At 33.4% G+C, this 26,676-nt stretch overlaps 1 protein-coding gene and 1 long non-coding RNA gene across 22 annotated transcripts in view; one reads left to right on the forward strand and one right to left on the reverse strand.

Moving 5' to 3' along the window:
• The window catches only part of TRDN (triadin), a 379,193-nt gene that overhangs the window by 106,893 nt on the left and 245,624 nt on the right, over positions 1-26,676 (forward strand). For all 20 annotated transcript variants that reach the window (XM_082729949.1, XM_082729966.1, XM_082729962.1 and 17 more), the window contains exons 7-9: positions 3,476-3,526; positions 10,647-10,817; positions 17,480-17,539. In XM_082729949.1, the coding sequence (XP_082586075.1) occupies positions 3,476-3,526; positions 10,647-10,817; positions 17,480-17,539 (282 nt within the window). The remainder of the gene's footprint in view (positions 1-3,475; positions 3,527-10,646; positions 10,818-17,479; positions 17,540-26,676) is intronic.
• The window catches only part of LOC309864466, a 52,785-nt gene continuing 36,990 nt past the window's right edge, over positions 10,882-26,676 (reverse strand). The window contains exons 4-5 of one of the 2 annotated variants that reach the window (XR_014311537.1): positions 21,564-21,658; positions 10,882-14,039 (exon numbers count right to left, since the gene is read on the reverse strand). This is a non-coding gene — a long non-coding RNA (uncharacterized lncRNA). The remainder of the gene's footprint in view (positions 14,040-21,563; positions 21,659-26,676) is intronic. The other variant, XR_014311536.1, reaches the window with a different exon arrangement.

The raw sequence follows: 26,676 nt of genomic DNA on the forward strand, positions 1-26,676 counted from the left end.
TCTGCAATGCAGATTCCTTGTTTAACACATACAGAGACGCTGTGAAAAGTTTCCCTCTGCCTTGTTGCCAGCCTCCCAGATCCCCTTCCATCCTACCCACACATACACACAACAAACCACTTGGATGATTTTAACGTGCATCTTTCAGAGCCTCAATAGGCATTTATGAGATAATATAGGTTACTGTTTCTCCCTGGTTTTTTAAGCAAAATTTAATGTGTCCTATATTTTGGCTTTTATAATTCAATAATATAACTTGGGGATCTTTCTATATAGAAAACAGATATTTTCCTAATTTTTTCAAAGATTTTATTTATTTATTTGACAGAGAGATCACAAGTAGGCAGAGAGGCAGGCAGAGAGAGGGGGAAGAAGTAGGCCCCCCGCTGAGCAGGGCTTGATTCCAGGACTCTGAGATCATGACCTGAGCCAAAGGCAGAGGCTTAACCCACTGAGCCACCCAGGTGCCCCTAGAGATTCTATTTCCAAATAGGATCGCATTCATAGATACTGGGGTTACGACTTCCACATGTCTAAGAGACACAACTCAACCTATGACGCCAAATCCAGTATTTGTGACACTGCTGGGGTCTCCCCCACCAAGGCCAATACCCCAGAGAAGCCCAGAAGTGGGGGCTGAGAAGGAGGGGGCTCATTCTATTAAAAATAGGTTTGTCTCTTAGCAGTTGGAATGATTGCTCTTTCACCAGCTCCTTCACGGAATGGTTTTATTTTCATGATGATGACCTGAGCCAAAGGCAGAGGCACCCACTGAGCCACCCAGGTGCCCCTATTTTCCCAATTAAAAAAAAACACAAAAAACTTTATGGTATTTAAATGGAGATATTTTCTTCCATTATATCTTTAAACCACTTATTATTTGTATATTGAAGGATTTAAATATGATTTTTAGTGATGTATATTTCTTTTTTTTTTAATATTTTTATTTATTTTATTTGATAGACAGAGGGAGATCACAAGTAGGCAGAGAGGCAGGCAGAGGGGGAAGCAGGCTCCCCGCTGAGCAGAGAGCCCGATGTGGGACTTGATCCCAGGACCCTGAGATCATGACCTGAGTTGAAGGCAGAGGCTTAAACCACTGAGCCACCCAGGCGCCCCTAGTGATGTATATTTCTTATGTAGCTGTTCACACTCATCGCCCATTTCTCCTGATAATACTTGTGCAGGTCATTTGCATATATTTTCCTAGTCTGTCACTTTTTCAGATATTTTTCTCAGGTTTTGTAGTTAAAGTTAGGGTTTCTGTTTGTGTGTATAGATATGTGTACATTCCTATATGTGTGTATGCATGTGTGTGTTTGTGTTTAGATTCTTGAATTTTTAAGTGGCTAGATATGTTGTTTTTTTTTTTCTTTTGGTGTTTCTGCTTTTGAGTCTTCATTTGAAGATTAATTAAATAGTTACTAATATTTCCTCAAGTTTTTAAAATTAGTTTCATATTTCACATTTAATTTTAATTCATCAAAAATCCATCTCAGTGTATATTGTGAAATAGGACTCTAATATTTTGCTTTTGTTTTAGTAATGTAGGTTATTTGTGCTAGGTTTTGGCTGATTTATATATCCACAATATGCCTAGTCTGCTGAGTTATCTTCTGCAAAACATTCCACTTAGCTGGAATATTTTGTAATATTTTAGGAATCAGATCAGTTGAAACACTTTTCAATCTTCCTTAGTCTATACACATATTTAACATTTTGAATTAAATAATTATAGCTTTATTAATGTTTACTAAGTAATAATATCCATGAATTTCAATATAGCCACAATCTGTTTTAGAAACTGGTGTCCATTTCCCTTCTGCTACTAAATTATGCAGAATTATTGGCATTAGGTTCTACATACTCTGACTAAATGAAATAATTTGATATTTCTCACGATTTTTTTCAACTTTCACAGTGGCTTAATATTTTTTGTTAAAAAGTAGTTGAGAATTCTTTGCCCCTAAATTATAAATGTTAAGGGAAATTTTCAAATTGGAAAGCAGAACAAAATGCTTCATTTTAAGTGTCTTTGATTTGTTATATATCAAAAGAGTTTGCTTTTTATAAAGTTCTTATACTGTGGCCCCATGACCTTGTGTGAATTGTGCCTTTCTTAGCTTGGCATAGTGCTCCTTCAGCTAACATTGTCATAGCTATTACCCATAACCCCAAATGGTAGTGGAGAAGGCAGGGGGGTTGAGAGGCTGATACTGTGGTAGGCGGGGGAGGGTGAAAGGGGTGAAGGGGTGGGTAGCAGTGCACCAGCCCTTTCCTTAGCCCTGCAATTGCCACCGTCACTTGGCTTTCAAAAGAGGATTGTGGTTTAGACTTTCTGCGAGGTTTGCCTTAAATCTCCAAGATTCTGGGAAACTATTCATCAACTGTATGTTAAAAGAATAGTTTTTTAACTACACATATAGGCACAATTTTTTCTTTTATAATATAAGTAAACCTGATGGACATTAGTGTTTTTATTATATAGTTGCAGAAATGCAAGTAATTGGGACTCCAATTTTTTACTCTAATAATTTGGCTCTTTCCTTAACCCCATTGTCTAATTAAATATCTTGTTTTTTCATTTAATTTTCTATAATTTCTTTAATTCTCATTATTCTCCAATAAATAGTACATTAATGTTGAAAAATGTATGGTGGTTTGGTAAACTACCAAACCACACACAGTTTAATATATTTGAACAATGGCTAATCTGCACATACTTCTGTATGTCTCAGGGTTCCTTTGCTTAATAGAAGTTAGTGAAATAAATTCACGTTGATTTATTATTTTATTACATAAGGATGAGAAGGTATAATGTTTCAGGTATCATGTTAAATACTATTCAATTAAGAAGCTGCACTTGATCACTAATCATTTGTGATTACATTATACTTTATTGGTCTTTCTCTATCAAAGTTGCTATTTCTTAGGGATTATTTGGAAAAACTTATTAGAGTGAAGGACATTTGGTAAAGTAGCGACCACAGATGCTAAGCATTTATCAATGCAGAAGACAGTCCCTTATAGTAAGAAATTATTCTTCCCCAAATGTCAGTTATGTCCTTGTTGAGAAACACTGTTCTGAACCAAAGCTTTAATTCTGATTTAAATATTTATTTTAATTAATTATAGAGTGTTTCTTCCTGATAAAATAACATCTTTTGACAAATTATTTTAAATTTGTTCTCTCTGTCTTTCCTAAAAACTTTATCTATTTAAAATAATAACTTTAAAAAGGAGAGTGAAACTAGCTTTCAAAATGCTTTCTAAATCTTCATGCCAAGTCTTTTGAATCGGGCTTTATACAGTTATTATTACATCGGTATCTTTTTATTTCTACATAAGGCTTATTAATGTCATCTACTTCAAAATAGTTCATGATTCTGGTGGCTATCAAAATTGAGGTAAAAAGAAAGCTTGATCTTGACATCTATTAAAATTATGTACTAATATATAAAATTTTCTGTTTAAGCAACTCACAAGGAAAAAATTGAGAAAAAAGAAAAAACAGAAACAAAGAAAGGTAAATTTTCCCTTTATTCTTTCCTCCTTCCCTTCTTTCTTTCTTCCCTCTCTCCTTCTCTCTGTTCGTTCTTTCTTTCCTTCTCCCTCCTTCTTCCCCCCTCCCTCTCTCTCTCTTTCTGTCTTTCTCTTTCCTTCCTTCCTCCCTCCCTCTCTTCTTTGCTTGCTTCATACCCAACATGGAACCTAATGCAGGGCTCAAACTCAAAACATTGAGATCAAGACCTCAGCTGAGATTAAATTGGACACTTAACCCAATGAGACAACCAAGAGCCACCCCCCTTTATTATTTCTATAACTAATTTCTTTTCATTGAAAAGATTACAGTTTGGATTTCAGAGAGCTGGATAATTACAAGCATACAGCATTTCCTTTACATAAAAATTAATTTTGTCTTACATTTAAATTTGCTATTTTAGGGTACCTAGGTGGCTCAGTTGGTTAGGTGTCTGCCTTTGGCTCAGGTCATGATCTCAGGGTCCTGGGATGGAACCCCATATCAGATTCCCTGATCAGTAGGGAGTCTGCTTCTCCCTCTACCCTGCCTATCTGCTTGAAATCTCTCTGTCTCACACTCACTCTCTCTTTCTCTCTCAAATAAATAAATAATATTTCAAAAAATAAATAAGTAATAAAATTTAATATTTTAAAGATAATAAAACTGAATACTTAATGGGGACTCTGAAAATGTGAGAGGAAGATGAAAGTCTTTTCTGCACATGTTGGGAAGAATTTGGAACCCCAAGACCTTTACCCCTTGCTGTCATCCCCATAGATACATTATATTATATGGCAAAGAGCACTTTGCAAGAGTAATTAAGGTTGATCTAACATACGGAGATTATCCTGGATTATCCACGAAGATTCAATGTAATCTTATGAACCTTTAAAGCATAGAGATATGACACAAGAGAAAGATTTGAAGTTTGAGAAGGATTTGCCCCCCATTGCTAGCTTGATAATTGAGGGGAGCATGTAGACAGCATGAGAAGAATTTTGTCAACATGTTGAATAAATTGAATCTTCCCAAGAACTTCCAGTAAAAGATGCAACCCTGTTGGCAATTTGATTTTAGCCTTGTGAACCTTAAGCAGAAAACTTAGTTGAGCCATATTATGCCAAGACTTTTGTATTTTGGAAACTGGGAGATATTAAATGGATATTGGTTAAGCATTTAAGTTTGCGGTAATTTACTACTATAGAGATAGGAAACTAGCACATTATAATTGGTTTACAGCTTTTGACCAGTAGTACACTTTGAATTAATTTTAGAAGATTGAAATTCAAGATTTAATTTTACGAAGAAAGGTTAATGCATATATCTTGACTGATATTGATATTTTAAGCCATTGAAGATCAAAAGTATCTTAACAATATACCTTCCCAAATAAATTAGAATACCAATGTAATTTTATATATTTTGGAGTATTACATAAATATTAAATTATAAATTTAGTATTCTAAATTTATTTGACAATTGTTTGATGCTAAAAAAATGGATTCTAATTGATAGTTTTCAATCTTATTTTCTAAATTTAAATTTCCTCTTCCTATTTTAAAATACAGGTTTTATGTGACTGGTATATTTTAGTAATCTCAATTCAGTATTTTCAAGGGACTAATCATCCAAATAAAGATTGGAATCTACTTTCCTAATTCAATGTGTTTATCTACCCAATGCAAAATTAAATATTTGAGAAAGATACATTTTTTACTAAATTTTTTTCATGAGATTACTAAATATCATTTTATTAAGATAGATGGATTATAAGCTAAAACTTTGCTTCCTAGAAGGTAGCATGAATTTAGTCTTAAGATGAAATTTATAACTAAGTTTATTTTAGTTATAAAATAATTTAAAAAGAGATTTATTTTTTTCTATTTGGTTCTCTTCGGTTTGACAGATTTGAAAAAAAATAAATTCATATATATATGAAACCTTAAAGCTAGTAGGGACATTAGAGATCATCTCACCTAATTACCTAACTTAACAGATGAAGAAACCAACCTTCAGGGAGAAAAACAATTTGCCCAGATTATATAACTAGTATGTAATTAAACCAAGATAAAACCCCAAATGAACTGAGTATTAGTCTAGTATTCTTTCAAAAAATAGAGGTTTTCAAGCATCAATTATTCCTTCAACAGATATCTATTTAATACTGTACTAGTTATTTACTACTGTGAAAAAAATTACCACAAATTTAGAAACTGAAGTCAATTCACATTTATTATGTCAGCTTCATGGGTCAAAAATCTGGGCATGGCTTAGCTCAGTCCTCTGCTTCACAATGTCTCATAAGGTCATCTTCAAAGTATTAGACAAAGATACAGTCCCATCTGCAAGCTCAACTGGAGAAGGATAGTTTCTAAAGTATTTATATGATTGTTGGCAAGATTCAGTTCTTCAAGACCTATTGAATCAGGGCCTCAATTCTTTCTGATTGGTAGCTGGAAGTCATTCTCTGTTCCTTGCCCCATGAGTCTCACTAATATGTAGCAGGTTTCATCAAACTTAGCAGGAGAGCGAATCAGCTAGTAAGGCAAGAATAATCTTATGTAGACTAATCATGGAAGTCACATATTACTTCAGATGTATATACAAATGCATAGGCCAGCCCATATTCAAGGGGAGAGGATTGCACAAGCATATGAGTACTCAAAAGTGGAGATCACAGACGGGCCATCTTGAGGCCAGCCTGGCCTGCTGCAAATCACAAATATTTTCTTTACATACTTATATTCTTATGAGGGAGATAGATGTGGCAGCACATATATGTATAAATTGTGTGTGTGTATACACACACAAATATAAATTTCCTTTTTATTTTATGTATGTATATATATATTACGTTAGGAATATAGGAAGTACATAGGAAATTCTCTTTGCATAATGGGAAATCTTTGGGAAAACAGAATAAGTTTGAAAAGGTATTGGTTATAGTATGTGATAATTAAATTAGAAACAAAATAACCTATTGTATTTGAGAGGTATGACCAGAGTTAAAGTAAAATCTCCTTCTGAAGACTTTGATTGTCAGAGACAGTCCTGTGGAACCCAACACATTTCATATTCTATTTCAAGCACAGCCTGTCCAAGAGTGGCAACTTTCTGAACCACCTCAGGACTTCCTTCCTGGTGCATGTGTAGAACCTCATATTCATTGTGAAGATTAGCCTATTCCTATAGTTCATTAAAAATAACAAAGTCAGGGAAGAAGTAGAAGAGGAGATGATGTCATGAGAAGCAAGTGGGGTAAGCCAAGTCCAGGCTGTCGAACTGGCTGAAAAATTATGATCTCCAGATATGTGTGTATTGGATAGTAGGGGAGGTTACTATTTGTTGATCACTTTCAGAAGACTGTTGTTCTCACTAGTTTGTGTATATTTATATCTCCCCTCATATGTCTTAAAATACATTTTTGGTATCATCCTTGGAGATTAATATGAATAATATGCAATTTAGTGTAATGGGGAAATGGGTTAGTCATTTTAGTTCTTCTACTACTTCTACTTCTGCCTTATTAGTGGCACTATGTTTGGGAAAAGGTTTTTCATTCCTAGATTTCTCATCTATAAAATGGGTATAATATAGTAATCCCTGCTATACATCAAACCCTAAGTTCTAGGAAAACTCCAAAGAGCTATAGGAATACAGGATATGAGGATTAATTTTTTTAAAGATTTTATTTATTTATTTGACAGACAGAGATCACAAGTAGGCAGAGAGGCAGGCAGAGAGAGAGAGGAGGAAGCAGACTCACTGCGGAGCAGAGCGCCCGATGTGGGGCTTGATCCCAGGGCCCTGGGACCATGACCCGAGCCGAAGGCAGAGGGTTTAACCCGCTGAGCCACCCAGGTGCCCCAGGATATGAGGATTTAGTGTTAGAAATCCTATGTACTTATTCTGCAGTGTCCAAATTCTTCTGTTCACATTATTTTTGCTTATCTTCACGGTTACCTTAAAGGAAGAAATAGTGACAGTGGTAAATTTTGTTTTAATGAGAAAAACTAAGGAACAGGCAAATGAAGCAGTTGACAGTAACATTATGAATAAGAATTGAAATTTGTTATATCCTAAATCCAAAAATGAATAGTATGTTAGTATGTTTATTGGATAATATGATTTCCCAACTCTGGCATTAGACATTTTGATTCTGGTATAGTCACTAATGGGTAAGACTCATTCCCAAGTGAATTAAATATATTGATGCCTTTCTTTTGATTAAACCATTTTATTTTTTATTTGACAAAAATCATAAATTAAATACCTTCCTAAATAGAACTGGATGATTTGAACATAGTGGAATAGTACTTTTTGCTTTTTCATTCCTTAGTGAGCTCCTCAATCCAAATGTTACTTATATTCTTAAAAAAGAAAAGAAAAGAAAAGAAAAAAGAAACAACAGCAGTAAAAATATTTTGGCATAAAATTTAAGAACATCTATCCAGTTTGATAAAAATGAATAGCAGTTAAGTGTTGCTTTAGTATCATGGTATTTACCTCATTATATCCACATCATTGTTGAGTTCTTACCCATTTTAATGTGAGGCAAAGTTATTTGTTTCAAATATGAATCTCACTGACAAATGTCTAAAATAGGTAAGGAAAATTTTGTTATTTTTATACTTAAAATCACTAATAAAAATTTGTTTTAAATGTGGTCAACTTGAAGAAAATTATCTTTGCTCATTTATAAATTATTATGGCTTTAAAGGTAGATCTGAATTTCATGTATTGTTAATTCCACGCTGTGAAGTTAAGGTTAAATCAAGTGCTGCCTACAAGTGGATAGGTGTCATTTAATGTAACAAAAATTACAATTTCACACACAAGAAGTATAAACAAAAAAAAGTTGGTAAATCTTTCAAGTTTTGTCAAGTTCACTTTAAATACTTATCTACATATTCACACTTTACTGTTACATGTGTACTATATGTACAGTGAAACATGTTCTGTTCTCTCTTTTTGATCAAAAGTACTAATTCAGTAAACATGTATTTTGTGTTTTCCATGAAAAAAAACCATTATGTTAGACATTATGATGCTACAAAAATGAACAAATCATTCCCATCCTCAAGTTGCTCTCTCTGGTAGGGAAAAGAGATGTGTGAACAATCATTTGTAATACAAGGTATATAACAAGGAAAAGCAGGTATGCCTTAAAATAAGTTGAGGTAAATTGAAGCTGAGGTGAAAGAATGATTAATTCCAATGACCTTGCACTTTGTTGCACAGGCACTGATAGCCAAAAAATTCATATATGTGGAAAACATAGAAAATATAAAGAAAGAAACGGGACAATAATTGACATGTAGAAAATACAAGAGATATTAAAGAAAGAGAAAATAGTCTAGTGGAGGAAGAAACTTTTGGAAAGATGCTATGATTGGAGAGATAGGACAAAAACCAGGTCTTGCAGGGTTTTAAATGCGATCCTAACCTTTTTTTACCCTGCTCATCTTCAGAGCTCCAGCAACTGGCTCTGACCCCATGCCATGCTAAGCTCTCTGAAAGAGTTCATTAGGTGAACATAGATGAATTGTGTGAGTCTGAGGTGTTGGCGTCTCAGGGGGAACTTCCTCTGTAGCCAGAAACCAATAAATATTTGGTATGAGGTTCTGGAATAATGTTGATTTAAAGTCATTTTCAGAGAGCTGATGGTTCAGTTGCAGAAATCTATGAATCTGCTGTAGGAAAGAGCAGCAGCCTGCAGAGGAGATTTAAAAATGGTTTAAAGGAAGTAGAAGAAAATCCCCAATTGAATATAGTTATGGAAGCCCCAGAGACATTGGGAATTTGGAAAACAGTGCATAGAATAATCTTCCTCTTTGAAGATTCTCAAAAGGCTTTAGTGTTGAGAAATTTCATAGTGAAAAAAACTGATTTTAGTGTTTCCGAATTTATTTGATCATAGGAATATCCGCATACTTCTAACATAGTAGCATCATCTTCCTGTGAAGTTTTTGAGGCACAGTCTTTAGGAAGTTTGGTCCTTTGAATAAAATTCAGTATGGCAGATGGTGTTGGTTTTGTAAGCATCAGGAATTATCATTTTCATTCTTCTCTTCATGAGACCTCACGGTATTATCTTATATTAGTCTCAAATTATTGCTTAGTGTACTAAAGTCAAGAAAATTGACTATAATATTTTCATCAAATTTTTCAACATGAGTGAAAACAAAACGTGACAAATGACATGAGAGAGTCCATATTGCAGCAGACTTACTGTGGTGTCTAGTGATTATGTGTGGTTCCATAGAATAAATAATGTCTAACATGCAGCATCTATATAAACAATTTCCCACAAATGTGTACTATATTATTATTGCTTTTTGTAAAATAATTGAAAGACTCACAAACTGATTAGTTCACATTTCTAGTTCCTTCCTCCCAAATGAATAGAATATCAAATGAGGAATATGTGTGTGTAGAATATATAGGCATATATGTTGTAACTAACACATATTTTCTAATTTAAAACCCTTTCTGTTTACTAGGATATATTAAAGTCATTAGAATTATTATTTCTGACTTAAGATAACAGGATCTAACATCTCAATTTCTGCTCTCTTTCCATCTCCTTTAAAGTCAAGTCATTAGAGCCTGTGTGTTTCTGATGTATCCTTTAATAGATTTTATTGTTTCATTTCTCTTAGTCACTACCAGTGCAAGTAATTTCACATTTATACTCTCAAGAGTTATTTTTAAAAAAATACTCTGTTCAGTTTCTTGAATGACTTTTAAGATATTTCTTAAAATATCTTAAAATTTATTTATTTTTTAATTTATGGAACAAAATGATTATATCCTTTTAAAAAGGCTTCTTGGTATGGGTATTGCCTTTCACTGAACAGGCCGGTATATACATCCCCTGTGTATTTTAAATGGCTTCTTATTGATATGCTAAGCAGGTAGATACCTAAAAGGTAATGTTTTCATGTACAAATTAAGAAAGTGTCCAACTTGCAAGTGAGCTACCTTTTTAAAGTACTCTAACATGTCACTTCATAGACAATATAAAATATTTTTTCCCTCTTTGTTCTTAGCAACCAATGAAAGATGAAATGCTGTATTGTTAAATAAGCAAAAATAATCCAACTTGTTTTTAACTGTACAGAAGAGAGGAAAGCCAAGGCTGAAGAGAAGATTAAAAAGGAAGTGAAAGGTGGGAAACAAGAGAAAGTGAAGCCAACAGCTACAAAAGTCAAAGAAGTACACAAAACTCCACCTAAGCCCAAAGAGAAGGAGGGGAAAGAGACTGTGGCCGTGTCCAAGCATGAACAGAAAGGTAAACATTCAGAGGTGGCCAGAGGTGCTAAGAGAACACTGGGCAAGAAGCAGATACAGTGAAATTAAAAACTCAGAAAGACTGAGATCAGACTCAAATGGGAATAAAAAGACTTGTATAAGTAAATATAGTCAATATACCTGAAAGAAAATCCAATAAGTGGGAATTAAAGTTCATTTATGGGAAGGCTAAAATGTGTTCACCTATCTAAGGATGTATTTTGAAGCATTTTTAAAAGAGGATTTGACTTAATTATCTGAAGTTATTTGGAGGTTGAGGATGAATGTTAAATTCTTGAGACACGGGATTTTTATTAAGAGGTAGAAAAGCAACTTTATGTTTCCTACTCTTTGGAGAAGAGCAGTCCAAGAATAATAACAACAATATTCAGGGAAGTTTTTAAGGGGTCTATGTTCAAATCATATAGAATAAGTATCATAAAAAGTACCCATACATTCCTGTATCCCTGCAAAAGCACATAGCTTAGAATATATGTTGAATTATTAAATTCAGTTAATTTAATGAGCAGGAAGTTATAGGACAAAGAACTCCCAAGTTTTTTGCTAGCTTCCCCTGACTGAATTAATAACTTCAGAAATCTCCATATCTGACCCTGTGCAGCTCTTCATAAGAGTGATGTCAGCCTTACATCCCTACTTCACAGATCTAGAGCATTTAAATGGAGGTGAAGTATAAACCTGAAGTTCTTTGTGGAAAGTTGCTGTGGAAACATAAAACATGGAGTTTTCAGAGGGCAGCCGAGGGCTTGTCCCACATTTCTTTCCCTTTTGGAATCTGTTTTTCCTGAAGTCCATTCCCGGCGGGTGTTATGCTGCTACACAGTCCTAAGGCTTCCTGTATAGGATCTACTCTGGAGGGGCTATTCCTACAAATGTTTCTTAGGGGTGTTGCAGAATAAAACTTTCCTTTATTTTGGTAGTTTTGAATAGTCATATTTGAGGATTAAAGGAATCGTTTCTATGAGATTTTCATTAAAAATTTTGAAAACTTTATTACAGAGTAAGGTATTTGAACAGTGTAACTGAAAATAATTTTCACCATTATAAGACACAAGATATGAAATTTGCACTCCACACTTTTTTTTCTTTTAGATTCCACCTACAAGAGAGGTAATGTGGTATTTGCCGTCCCAATCCTCTCTTGTATTTTGGCTTTGAGTCACTTTTTTCCTTGAATTTGCAAGTAATATTTATAAATTTTGATTTATTTGACAAAAGACACATATTTTTTTGAAAGTGTATTTTTAAAAGGGAAAGAAAGAAGAAAAAAACCTTATGTGACTCTTCTTTTTGTGACCCACAAATTTTTGAAATAAATGAAAATCACCTAAATTTAAAAATCTGTGGATCATTAAAAAAAACAGTGGGATTAAAACTTTGGAGCCCTAAACCATTCTTTAATCTAAAGAATAATTATATTGCCTTGAGAGAATTAGAAGTATTGGTTATTATTTTATATAATACATAATATATATAATATCACTCTTAAAACTATATGTTATTTGTGATAATAAGGGTAGAAAACAAAGCTATAGTAAGTAAAGAAAAAATATTTTGAATGGACTACTTTATTGTGAAAGAAAAAGAAAAATTAATCTTCTGACTCATAGATATATCTATTTAAAATGATTATCAAGGTCCTAAAATACTTTGCATTTCAGATTTCTCTTTAAAAATGAAAAGAATCACATGAAACCAGCTGAAATGTACCAAGTATATTTTTATTTTTTATCCATAAATACAGTATATAAAACAATTCATTCCACTTATATACGGGAGTATCAAAATACTTATCTAGCAACTACGAGCATGAATAAACTTTTTGATGTCCATTTTTAGTATCTTTGGGTTTTTTTGTGTGTGGGGGGCACATTTCATTGATGAAGACACATCACTGGAACATTTAAAATAATGTTTATTTTCTAGGTCACATAGATTGTATTTCATTTGTATCAGTAATCAGAATTATTAAAGATAGCATTCTATTACCATTTTCATTTTCAATCTACAGTTTTTATTTCCACATAAAAGCTATTTATCTCACTTAATGTTAAAAGGACATTCAAATATCACTTCAAGTTAGAAACAAAAGCATAAATGTGATTTTATCAGCTAAGTAAATGCATTCGCTAAAATAAGGCTTCCTATTAAGACAGCTACCATCAATTAAATAATTGTATCATTAGGTAAATAATCAAAACTTTACTTCCAGTTCCTGGTCAGACACATAAACATATTTTTTTTTTAAATTAAGCAAAGATTCAAGAACATTTATTTAGAAAAAACCAAATCACATTACGGTTTCCACTAAACATGATAAACAAAGATTGCATGTTTTTTAAATAATCTATTTGTGAGTTGGCTCTGATTTTGAGACTCTTGTATTGATGATTTAGTAAAATAGTTGAGTAAGTTCTCCTTTGGGTAAGGGATTATTTGCTTAGCTTAAGTTAGTCTTAATGAATTTGAGTCCCTTTCAGAGAGATTTCTAAATAGTTCTTTGTAAATAAATAGGACCTACAGGTCTTTCACTGGAAACAGATTTTTGCATGAAGCACATACTTACTGGCAATTTTAAAATTATAAAGTATACATGAAAATATATTCACATGTAATTACTCTTAATATTATGTATTTTTAAATGATACATTTCCATGTAAAGTGCTTGGAATCAGATGCGTAGGTATGCACATGCCTACCATAAACTTATACACACACTTATATACCACATAATCTAGTTTTTATGGACCAGTCTTAATCTACTGCAAGTTGGGCAAGAAAGATTGACATGATCAGGAATTGCTCTCTGATTTTCTATAGTCTGTGGCGAATCTATGGGCAAGGAAAACAAAACAAAACAAAACAACAAAACCTCCCCACTGCTATGCTCATTCTTTCTTTTTTTTCCCCTCCGCTACCTCCTCCTATTCCTTTTTTTCCTCTTCCTCTTTTGCCTTCTCCTCCTCCTCCTTCATCTTCTTCTTTTCAATCACTATTTCAAAATTTTGATAGGCAGAGGGAATATAGCGAATATGAATTTACCATAGAGCAGAAGACCACACATGTCCCATGCTCATATGAGGGTTTTTTGTTTAACAATTTCCCTTCTGTTGACGTTCTGCACCCCAAATGCATGTTCTCTCAGCTGCCACTCCACAAGGAACATGGGCAGGGCAGCAGCTGAATGACACCCATCAGGCCTCTGTGAGGAGGAGAGAAGTGGTCAGCATGTGTTATTCTTAAACAATGTTCATTTGAGGAAAAAATTAAGAAGTGGTGACCAAATATGAAATTATATGAATGATTATCACAAAACTATGAAAGTTAGCATAATAGAACAGTTCATGTTTATTTAAGAAAAATTTTCCTAGTTTAATGCTTGAGTTGCATTTTTATTTTTTATTTATTCATTTATTTATTTATTTATTTATTTTTAAAGATTTTATTTATTTATTTGACAGACAGATCAACGCAGGCAGAGAGGCATAAAGAGAGAGAAAGAGGAGGAAGCAGGCTCCCCGCTGAGCAGAGAGCCTGATGTGGGGCTCAATCCCAGGACCCTGGGATCATGACTTGAGCTGAAGGCAGAGGCTTTAACCCATTGAGCCACCCAGGCGCCCGTAGAGTTGCATTTTTAAAGAAGCATTTCTATGAAAGCAATCTTCCAAATCAAGAAGGCTTGGTTTTGCTTTATCCTTAGGTGAAGCAGACACATTGAGGGCTGCTCAACATATACTTGCCTCGAATTCTTACATGTTGTTAAGGCCAACACTCAAGACAGATGGAAATTCGCATCCTGACTTAAATATTTGAAAATTTTCTTTTTTTTTTAATTTTTAATTTTTTATAAACATATATTTTTATCCCCAGGGGTACAGGTCTGTGAATCGCCACGTTTACACACTTCACAGCACTCACCAAAGCACATGCCCTCCCCAATGTCCATAACCCCACCCCCCTTCTCCAGACCCCCCTCCCCCCAGCAACCCTCAGTTTGTTTTGTGATATTAAGAGTCACTTATGGTTTGTCTCCCTCCCATTCCCATCTTGTTTCATTGATTCCTCTCCTACCCCCTTAAGCCCCCATGTTGCATCACCACTTCCTCATATCAGGGAGATCATATGATAGTTGTCTTTCTCCGCTTGATTTATTTCGCTAAGCATGATACGCTCTAGTTCCATCCATGTTGTCGCAAATAGCAAAATTTTCAACTTAAAATACTGTAAAAAATACTCTCATTTTCCTATTGATGCTATTAGAACGCAACATCATGACTTTACTCAAATAAAACAGAAACATCCTAAGAATTGTAACTCAAACAATTTTCTTGATTAAAAAACCAGACATTTTTTTAATGAATAAAGAATTTTCTTTCTTAAATTGAAAGCACAGTACATTAATTAAATGAGTGATTTGTGGAGCCAGAAAATATTGGTATAATAAATGTAAGCATTTTACCTTGGTAATACTCTAACATAGAAACTAAAGAGTTTTATTTTACTGTCAGCCCTCAGTTAAGGAAAAAAAAAAAAAAAAAAACTCTGAAGCATGAAGATTTTAGTTAATTCAGTATACTGTTCTACATGTAATGTGCATAAATATGCCATCATAACTTGGGGGCAGAGAACATTTCATTCTGGAGGATGGCCCAAACCCTTCAAATTCCAGGAAGCTGCATTCTCAGCTTCTCAGACACACATGTTCTCTGTTGCTGTTGCTGAAAGCTATAGTGTCACTAGGAATCATGGTGAAAGAAACAAAAAATGGAGGTATTTTATATCAATGATTCTGGAATATAGTCTAATTAGATCTTCTGAAGAGTTTGTTAAAAATGCATATTCTAGGATTTAGACACATGCCCCATCTTTTTGATATTTAAATTGTCCTTTGAAACTACTTCTGCATTGTAGGAAGGACAAATCTAAAAACAGTATAGTCACTTAAGGTACTGAAACAAAGGAGAAAGCTTAAAAATTCCAGGAAGTCTTCCCTTGCTCAACCTCAGATTTGCCATAAAGAAATATACTTTATGTTTTGATCTATCTTTGATCCAAATTTCAAGAAGTCTTCCCTTATTCAACCTCAGATTTGCCATAAAAAGGAAATATATTTTATGTTTTGCTCTATCTTTGATCCAAATCTCCTAGCTTGGAATTTTACTCAGGAAAATAGTTATGTCCAGAAAAGAGAAAATACTCTTTATGTTAATCTTTTCTCCTGTGTCATAGGGTTCCTGTGTCTTGGTTTCAAAAACCCTGGTTATTATCTAGTACATCCAGGAACAAATAGATTCCTGGACTTGAACTGAGAACTAGCCTCTCTAACTTCCCACCTCACCTGTGGGAAAATGTACTGTAATTCAAGAACCAACACACATGCAAATTTTAAAACTTCATGAATTTTGGCTTACTCATATTTAGGTACTAATGAAAGGATTATATTTTAACATTTACTGTAATAACTACATTTATTTTTTCAAAGACCTGGAAAAATTTCATAGTAAAATGGATTATTCTAAAAATATTGTTAATACTGTAAAAAGAATAAGGTCTATGAAAATCATTGTATGTGTGTTTATTATATAGTAATAAGTTTCATTAGTTCACATGTTTGATAGACACGATTTCAAGCACTTAAGGGTGTGTGATGTGTAAACTGAATAAACTCTTGGTTCTAAAGCTACTTTTGGAGTTGTTAGATTAATAAAATGCCTACTTAGAAACATTAAAATGTAAATCACCTTTAACAAGATTAATTTCATAATATGCCTGCTTTAAAAGACGATCTGGTAAAACTTATGGAATAGTACACCAACTAAAATTTAGGTTGGAATGACCTCAGCAGAATCTAAAGTTATGTGAGAACATAAAGTTCACTGCCATGTCTTTAATTTAGAGGGAAAAGGGGATAAAAAAAGAACTCTAAAATCATTTGAACAAGTTTGCCAAAATATACAAATCCTTTGTTTTTTTTTTTTCTTAACTTTTTCCATAGACCATAGACTAGTCAAGATCACAAGATAGCTTCAATGAAGAAAACTCAGTTAATTAGCTTAACAATGATATCCTGTGATGCTGAAAGTCTATCCTGCACATACTCTTCTAATTGAGCAGCCTTTCCATGCAGAATCCTTAACACATTGCAAAGGAGTTAATCTTCCTGCTTGCCTTTTCAAGAAAACGTTCTATAGCTCCATTTAGACAATTAGCAGAAGGGCTTGGAATGAATAATTGGTAAAATGTTCCAAGTTGGAAATAATTTCCTCTTGTAAAACTTGTTTCATAATTGGAAGTGTATATATGAACAATGAGAAAAATTGCTTTAATATGATGACTTTTTTAATGAATTTGATGGAAAACGTTTTGATTAAAAGAAAGAACAACTGTATGATATTACCCTGAACTAGTCTGTTTCAGTTTTTTAAGGTTATTCTTTTTGTATGGAATAAATTGAACCTTATATCTATTATGTCTTTTTCCCTGTGTGTTCATATGAGTGCAAATTATTCCTTCACAGAAAATATTGTAGTAACTAAAATAGAATTGTGCTTTTTTGTTTGTTTTGTTACGCCAGTTCTCCTTAGAAGAAAGAAAGGTGTTGATGACATTTTTTCATTGCTCTTTTTCTTTCTACTCTGTCAGATCAGTATGCGTTCTGTCGATATATGATTGACATGTTTGTCCATGGGGATTTAAAACCAGGTATTGGAAACAGTTTTTGTATTTGTCTGTTTTAACAGTTTTTGTTTCTAAGATTGTTGGATTTTTTATGTACTAAACTGTATTTTCATTTTTAAAAATTGCATAATGCATGTGTAGATCTAGAATAAAACCAGTAAAAACCACAAGTAATAACTGGCATTATGGCCTTTAATTTTACTTTCTACTACTGCATGGCCTATTGCAAATGAATTCAGTTGAAAGCTTAAAAAAAATGCTAATATCTTTATATACAAAAAATACTAATATCTTTAATAATATCTTGGAGTGAAGAGTTGAATCATTTTATTTCTGGTAAACCTTATATAAGACCTATGATGATAAAAGTATCTTTTTTTTTTTAAAGATTTTATTTATTTATTTGACAGAGAGAGATCACAAGTAGGCAGAGAGGCAGGCAGAGAGAGAGAGGAGGAAACAGGCTCCCTGCTGAGCAGAGAGCCCGATGCGGGACTCGATCCCAGGACCCTGAGATCATGACCTGAGCCGAAGGCAGCGACTTAACCCTCTGAGCCACCCAGGCGCCCCAAAAGTATCTTTTTTAATAGTGAAAAATATTCATATTAAATCCATCACAATTCAGATATTTAATTTCTTTTAAAAAATGTTTTTTTCTCACTTGAACCAGGGTTAGCCATTCCAGAGATCTATTACTGATGGAGATAGTCAACACAATGGAGAAATATTTTTCCTAAAAGCAATTTATCTATCATCTCTCCTATCTTTAATTGTTGCTCAGAGTATAACCAGGGATTCTTTACTAATATCTTAATTAATAATGAATAGCTTGATTGCTTATAGTAAGCCTTTTGCAGATTTAAAGATGGATACCATTATGTTATGTTTGGGGAAACAATTCTAAGAAGATGGTATTGTTAAGGAAAGGGCTAATTTATGTTAGAATAACTGAAGCTTTTAAAGCAAACTATATATTGGCTCTAAACTACTTTTATGGAGATCACTCCAAAATGTATGATTACATTTATGCATGTATTGACAAATGGACATATCATATTTAAAACAATATATATAACAATATATATAACAAATACATATAAAACAATATATATAACAAATCTAAAGATCCTAAAAAATTTAAAGATCATGAGAATTTTGGTTCTCCAGAAAATTAATCCCAGTAGCTTATTCAAGTTAATTTCCACTCTTTGTCCTGTTCTTCATTTTCTTAATCTTTTTACTCTTCTTTTTTTTTACTTTCTTACTGAGTTAGAAACTGAAATGAGAGGGAAAACACTGAAAAATATAATGACTCACTTGGATGATAACTCACTTGGTAAAAATGATTGTCAAGGTATGTGTATGGTATCATAGTAAAATTAGATGGAAACATCCAGGAAAGTAGTATGATATAGTGAAAAAACAGGGCTTTGAACATTTGGTTGAAGGGCCAATGACAGGAAAGGATGGGATCCAGATGTAATTCTTGACCCTTTCCTTTTCCAGTATTGGCCCTTCAGCAAATCATGGAACTCCACGTGGTCTTTAGTGTCCTTGCAGTAACTGTAAAGTATCCTTTACAGTAACAAGCTTGTAAATTTGTTGATAAAGCATCTAAGTAGATGCGCAAAATACTAATATAACTTTATTCTTTAAATCATTCAATATAGCACAGACTGTGTGAGTGAATATCCCACATGAAAGAAACAACATTGGTGACTGTCAGTCTATATACATCATTAAGTCAATTTTAGCTTAACAGATTTGCTGACCAATTTATTTAACTGTGATAGTTTAAGAAAGTTATATTCTACACATATATTGCTTTGAAGAGATCAACTGTTTACTTGTATGTACCATGAATCTATGTTCTAATGAGCATGAGTTTTAAATTCCATTATTTGAGGGAAATAATGTGCTCCTCATGCCCCCAAATGGTTCATAGAGCTACTAATTGATCATAAAATACAAATTGTAAGAAAATCACAGGACAGAGAGAACCATACATTGTCAAAGTCAGTGAGGGATGCTAAGAGTTTAATAGTCACAAAGCTGATAACTTATTTCCAAAAATTCAACAACAGATCAAGCTAAGAAGGAACAAAGAAACCATCTCTGGAGGAGTTAAGGAGACTTCTGCTATTAACCATTCAGGGAGAGCTCTTCTAAAGTCCTATGTGAACATTTTCTAAACAGCCATGAGTTTAGACCTGCAGCACTATCTAATATTCTAACTCCTGGAAATCATTCCCAAGTGCTATAGGATTAGATTTCTTAATATCATTTATTACATTTAAAATTGCCTTTCTAATTTGTTTCAACTACCTACAATCATGATTTTGTAGGCTGATTGCTATATTGTCTAAGAAATTAAAGAATATGTAGATCAGTATTTCTGCGGAAATACTGTATTTCAGCATTTCAGGAGGTGGAAAGGAAGAAGCTGGAGAAGGGAAACCTGTATGGTAAGCCTATTGTTTCATTTAATAAATTCTATGAAACTTCATAGGTGTAGAGAAAGAACATTTATATTACTTTTCTTGGTGAGACAATACATAAGATGGAGCAAGAAAGCACAAAATATGGTCTGCATTTTGAAAAATAAGGAATGAGAAAAAAGATTTATCTGGGCATACTACTTTAGAGAAAATGCAAGTGATAAGACTTCGACTCTGACTGACAATTAGAGAATAAAACAATTCCTGCCAAGTTTATTGCTCTGCATGTATCCAGTATTTATAAAACATTTGTGCTTCCATCTGTTTCTGTTTGGGATTAGTAGAACACCTGTTATTATTTAGCTAGAGTTCATTATTAATTATTGGTAATGAGTTTTTAAAACTATAATTTGATTTTTCCCTTTGGGATAAAGTACTTCCTTTATATAATGTTGCCGCATCCTCAAAAGTAACCCAAATCACAGTTGAGTTTTACAAAACCTTACTAATGAAATGTACTGACACTATGACACAAGTCCCAAGTTTTGCCTTTCTATCCCTTTAAATAAAATACTTCTAATAAAGATAGTCTTAACACTTTTTTTCTAGCTAAGATATACCTAAAAATGAACTGAATTGTTCTTTTTAAATCTGTAGTGAATATGCACTATTTTATGGTTAGTAACAATCCCCACCTCAAATACAGGGACCTTCTCAATAAGCCAGCATAAAGTGTAAGGATCGTATAATTTTTAGTATCTAATTAAAATTCTCCTATACTGACCCACTCTACGTTAAGTTGGAAAATTAAAAAAAATTATATTTAAACCTAGAAAGTGAGTATATGCTACTAAGGCTGGCCCTATTGGAAATTGGAGTAGATGTATATGTACAATGTATAATTTTAGGGGTATTATGGATATTGAGGTGCCCCCTTCTCTAGAAATATTCTCTCTGCTGCTCTTAAATGATCTAACAATGCTGCCATTAGATCTCTTGATTGTGCACATGGTCAATGTTATAGAACATGTTTTGAATAGTCCCTAACCAGTCTTAGGGAAGAGAGGGGGAGGGGAAGGAGAGAGAGAGAGAAGGGAATGGAGGGAGATGGATCCTGTTCTCCTAATGTGGCTGTCCTGAATCTGATGATTCACCTTTTTAGGGTTAATGTAGTCTAGTTATCATTTTCTTATGAGAGAATTATGAAAACTGATCAAAGAAGACATTAGTAGCTACATAGAAACTCAATTTATGGTGTTTTATATATTTTTTTGTTTTGCTTTTAGAAATTGATAGTACTGATGGTCAAGATAAATGACTCTAGATATTTTATCTTTATCAGCCTTCCAGTAACTCCAATTTCCTTTTCAATACTTCATTACTAAGCACATTTTTCTTAAGTGATAGCCATACCCATAAATTCATTCATTTATGTAGACTTTAAAAGAACCTTCATGATCTTGTTAGGCATTTCACATTTCCTCTTCATCAAGGTCCTCCTGGGGCAAATGAATTGCATACATTGCTGGGCAAAGTCAACTGAGTTAAACAAGAGGCAAATTTCAATAAGGAAAAAAAATCACATGGCTCACAAATATCTTTATATTTACCACAGATAAGGAAACCAATCCTTGCAGGAAACAGGCCTCATATTTTTTGCTTAGTTTTTGCTTAGTCATTTTAACACTTCTTCACCTTTTCATCTCTGTATGAAAAAAAATCATAATCATAAAGCCATTATGATTAAAGTTCAATACAAGTTAAAGTTTATCACTTAGAAGTTATCCCAACCATTGAAATTCTGGCTGCTATCTGACTTTTACTTGAGCCAAGAATTTGTATTAAGGTAATTTATTCTGTTTTCTGTGTCATTTACTCTCTTAAAATTGAAGGTATTCACCTATCAAAATCTTCTCTGACCATAATAAGGTATTCTTTGGCAGCTCGTATTCCAATTCTATGGGTTTTAAGTCCACAGCCAGAAAGAGCCTTAAGGAATAAGTTGCTACTCTCATTTTATTAAGATCTTTTTCTCGAACTTCAGTTGTGCCTAACTGCATTTTTTGTTTGATCCTGCTGAGAAGAGGTCAAATGTAATTGCATTATAGTCACTGTTATTTAGTGATTTAATCTAATGTATTTCAGAGCTCAATTGGCTATAATGGAAAAGAGTAGGTAAGATTCAGCCTTGCTTTACTTTTCTCTAAAAAATACTGCTCCATGAAAACATACTCACTTTAGGGACGCCTGGGTGGCTCAGTTGGTTAAGCCGCTGCCTTCGGCTCAGGTCATGATCCCAGCGTCCTGGGATCGAGTCCCATATCGGGCTCCCTGCTTGGCAGGGAACCTGCTTCTCCCTCTGCCTCTGCCTGCCATTCTGTCTGCCTGTGCTTGCTCTTGCTTCTCTCTCTCTATGACAAATAAATTAAAAAAAAAAAAAAAAAAAAAAAAAAAAAAAAAAACATACTCACTTTAGTTTCAAACATCTAATTATTTTCACAAAATAAAAGTTTGGGAGTTTTTATGTTAACTCCATAAATATTTGTTGAATTCCCTCAGTAAGTTGATAGTCCAGAAAAGAGATAAGAGATGGCATACATATCTTTAAAACCAAGGATAAGTTGATAAGCATGCAACAGAGGCTTAGAAAATGTACATGCTAATCTCAATATACTAGGAACAATAGTTATCTCCACTTACCACTTGGACCTCTTAATTTTTTTAATATTTTAAATCATTTTAAAAATGGTTTATGGAAGTAAGAATAAAGGGATAGTGAAAATTGTGATAAGAGCTTAAACATGGCAAACTAAAAATTGATTTCATCAGTTTCCTGATTTTGAAGGTGTATGTACTCCAAATTGGAAACATCTTCAGAAATGAACTAACTGCCCATTAATTTTCATTCATAAATTTGCAATATATGCATTAATAGATACCAGTTCCAGATTTCAAACATTTTTAATAAGTTCTAGCATAATATTATTTTTGGTTCTTTTAGAGTTTGGATCATCAAAATGTAGCAGTTGAGTTTTTGAAACCTTTGAGACTCAATTTCATTGAAAAAGTATCATCTCCATCTTATTACTGTGAGACATTTTTTAGATTAATAAACATTATTTAAAATGATAAATCCAGTGATTTTTTGTATACATTATTAATTTCATTCTGATACCTCCTTTATCTTTCTTTAGCATTTGCCCACTTAAAAATCACAAATTTTGTCACATAGATTTTTATAAAAGATGAAAAAGTACTGTAACATATCCTTCTAACAGATGAGATAGGCTAGGTTCTTGCCACAAAATATTGCATGATAAAGTCCTTCTGGTTGAAAGACTAAGTGGATGAGAATACCATGTTTCCTTTCTGTCTTTTGAAATGAATTATACACTCATTGATTCTTGAGAAAACTCATTGTTATATGAAAATTCACAGTCTGAGATTTCATTTGAGTGATCAATTTCAATTTCACCTTAATCACTAAAGTTTAACATACTGTTGCCTCTCTTTTTGCATTCTTGCCTTCTGATTCATCTAATAACTGAAGTATCTCTCTCTGTCAATTTTCTTCTCTTTGTAGTTATGGATAAAAAATAGAACTTCTAAATTCTAAACTATGTTGAGTGAAACTAAAAGTAGACCATAAGAATGTTTCCAGACTTCTTTTATACCTTCTCAAGTGATGATGCATTACTTTAGTCACAACAATAAGGAAACTGAATGGTGATGAGATAATGATGGTTTATTTTGCAATTGCATCATCCTTCCAAGCAACTCCATAATTTTTCTATTTTTTCTTATTATTTTAGTCATTTGTGGCATTGCTGGGAATAGTTGATGAGTAATAATGAAATAATTCCTAAGTTGATGAAATAGAAATGTCCAAGATAAGGGGAAAAACTAAGATTATATAGATTCTATCATGCGTCCTAGATTTTTAAAGTTGTTCAATGGTGTCACATGGTAATTACAAGTTAGAATGAGTTTAAAAAATAATTCTTTTAATTTTTTATTTTTTTATTATTTATTTTTTAATAAACATACAATGTATTTTTATCCCCAGTGGTACAGGTCTGTGAATCACCAGGTTTACACTTTACAGCACTCACCATAGCACATACCCTCCCCAGTGTCGATAACCCCACCCCCCTCTCTTTAAAAATAATTTTATACTTTTATTTATAAGAATAAATTTTATTTATATATTTTTTTGTTTAAAAAATAAAGTAATTTTTTCTTTGTCTTTGGGAAACCTATAAAAAAAAATAAGACAAGATAGATCAGTCCCCACAAGTAGTTACAATTGCTCATAACCAAACCAAACCAAAACTCAAAAACTATAATTAACTTCAATAAACCCTGATAGCACACTGAGAATCACTGGTGAGAATGTAAATGTGAAGATCACACAAGCCAGGATTTAAACACTTTCCTTGTGTTTAAAATTTTTTTTTTGAGTCTCAATTTTTTATTAAAATGCATTTCTTAAAGTTTTTAAGATGATGAAATAAGAAAGTATATGCTCATGTCGTCTCCCCACATGTTTTTACTTTCTCTTTTACTATGAAAATATACTACAAAAAAGAATGCTTCTTGTGTGAAAAAGCAGAGATCTTATGGAACAAGAAAAGTCAAGATGGGTCTTAAGACATTGTTAGACTGTGTCTACATGAATTTAAGGATAAAGATATAAAGACTGAAGGGATAACACTTTAGGCACAGAATATTGAAGTGTTCTTTTGTGACTATCAGCTGTTGAGTATTTATTCTTTGCTAGTTTCTTAGAATAATCTTATTTAATCTTGATAAAACTTTGGGAGGAGTATATCATCATCCTTGTTTGGCAGAACAGAAAATTGAGGTAGACAGAATTTAAGTGTTTTGTCTAAGTCAAATACAGTGCAGACAGGGAATTCAAACCCAGCCTGACTAATTCTAAAGCCTAAAGCTTTAGGCTAAAAAGCAGGGATGCTTTTTAGGCAGAGATGGGGAACAGCAAATGGTTCACTTTGGTTGACCCTCAAGGAACCTAGAAAGAGAAACAGAATTAGAAACATTTATACAAGAAGAATTGGAGGAAACGGAATTAGAAAGACCAGTTAAGATGTGTTCAAGAAGAAGAAGTGAAGGTTGATCTTGGGAGATGTGATTAAGGGAAATAAGATGATTTTAGAGCTATCCCAGAGGTAAAATCATGGGCTTTATTATCATAAATACCAAAGGAGAGGAAGGTAAGATTTTTTCAGAGGTTGTTGGCCTGACAATCTAAAACAAACAAAAAACCCAACTAGGAAGTAAAGGAAGAGAGTGGGTCAAAACTCATGGGAATGGGCAGGGCTGGAGAGGAGACTTGGAACCCATTTTCTATTCCTAAAGCCACAGATAGTCTTTAGCTGCAAAAGGGGACGATCTGAAGATTCCCATCCAAACATCATTTGTTAAGCACCTGCTAAATACCAAGGTTCATACCAGGTACTCTCACATACTTTTCATTAGATTCTCACAGCAACTTCTTCTTTAAAAAAAAAAAAAAAAGAAAGAATTTTTTTTTATTTAGTCAGATTTTTTTTTAATTTTTTATTTTTTATAAACATATATTTTTATCCCCAGGGGTACAGGTCTGTGAATCGCCAGGTTTACACACTTCACAGCACTCACCATAGCACATACCCTCCCCAATGTCCATAATCCCACCCCCCTTCTCCCAACCCCCCTCCCCCCAGCAACCCTCAGTTTGTTTTGTGAGATTAAGAGTCACTTATGGTTTGTCTCCCTCCCAATCCCTTCTTGTAACATGGGGGCTTAAGTGGGTAGGAGAAGACTCACAGCAACTTCTGAAATTATCTGCAGTTAGATAACCAAAGGGAGAGCTCAGTGGTGGAATGAGATTGCCAAAAAGTGAATGAAATAAGTTGACATACAAATAACTGAATACCTTCTGCACATTCAGCAGTCCCAGACCAGGCAGAGAAGGGGATGTAAGAACACCAAAGGATGATCTCTAAGTTTAACAAGTGGAGCGGGTGGTATTTGAAAGGGAAAAAGAAACTAACAAATGATAGAAAAAGGTTAAAGTTGGGAGTTAGATTGCATAATACTGACACTAAATGTTACACATTTCAGAGAGACATCTGTGATTCTTGATGTCAGGGAAGACAATAGGCATCTAGAACTCGAAAGACGGATAGTATTTGACTAAGGGCTAAGGGAGACACAGGCCTTGCTTTGGATATGAATGGAAGAGAAAACAAATGGGACGTGACATGGCAGTGCATGGGAAATTGATGTGTTTGTGTGACAATGAGGATATCAGACTGACAACAAGATAAATGAAGATGAGAAAACATCAGCAACGTAAGAAGTGATAGGTTTGTAGTGACATTACAGATGCTCGGTCAATCAGGCAAAGATGAAACTTGGCGTGGAAGAGAGTCTGAAAATTTTTAAAAAGAAAAATGATGTGAAACCAGCCTTTCAGAGTGCGATCAGGCAGCATCTGCTTAAGGGATTGGAAATGGAATAAACTTTATGAACTATTGCTAAAGCTGATGAGCCTAAAACATGGTTTTAAAGGAAGAAATGACAAATTTACTAAGTCATTGTTCCTATAGGTGGTGGATCCTATACTGTGTTTAAGTAACTTAAGAAATTAATATTGCAACTCAACAGGCTATAAACTATTTTGACAAAGTTCGCCCACATGGTAGAAACTTAAATGAG

Source organism: Mustela nivalis (genome assembly GCF_964662115.1).
Source record: "Mustela nivalis genome assembly, chromosome: 5".
In the NCBI taxonomy this organism is placed as follows: domain Eukaryota; kingdom Metazoa; phylum Chordata; class Mammalia; order Carnivora; family Mustelidae; genus Mustela; species Mustela nivalis.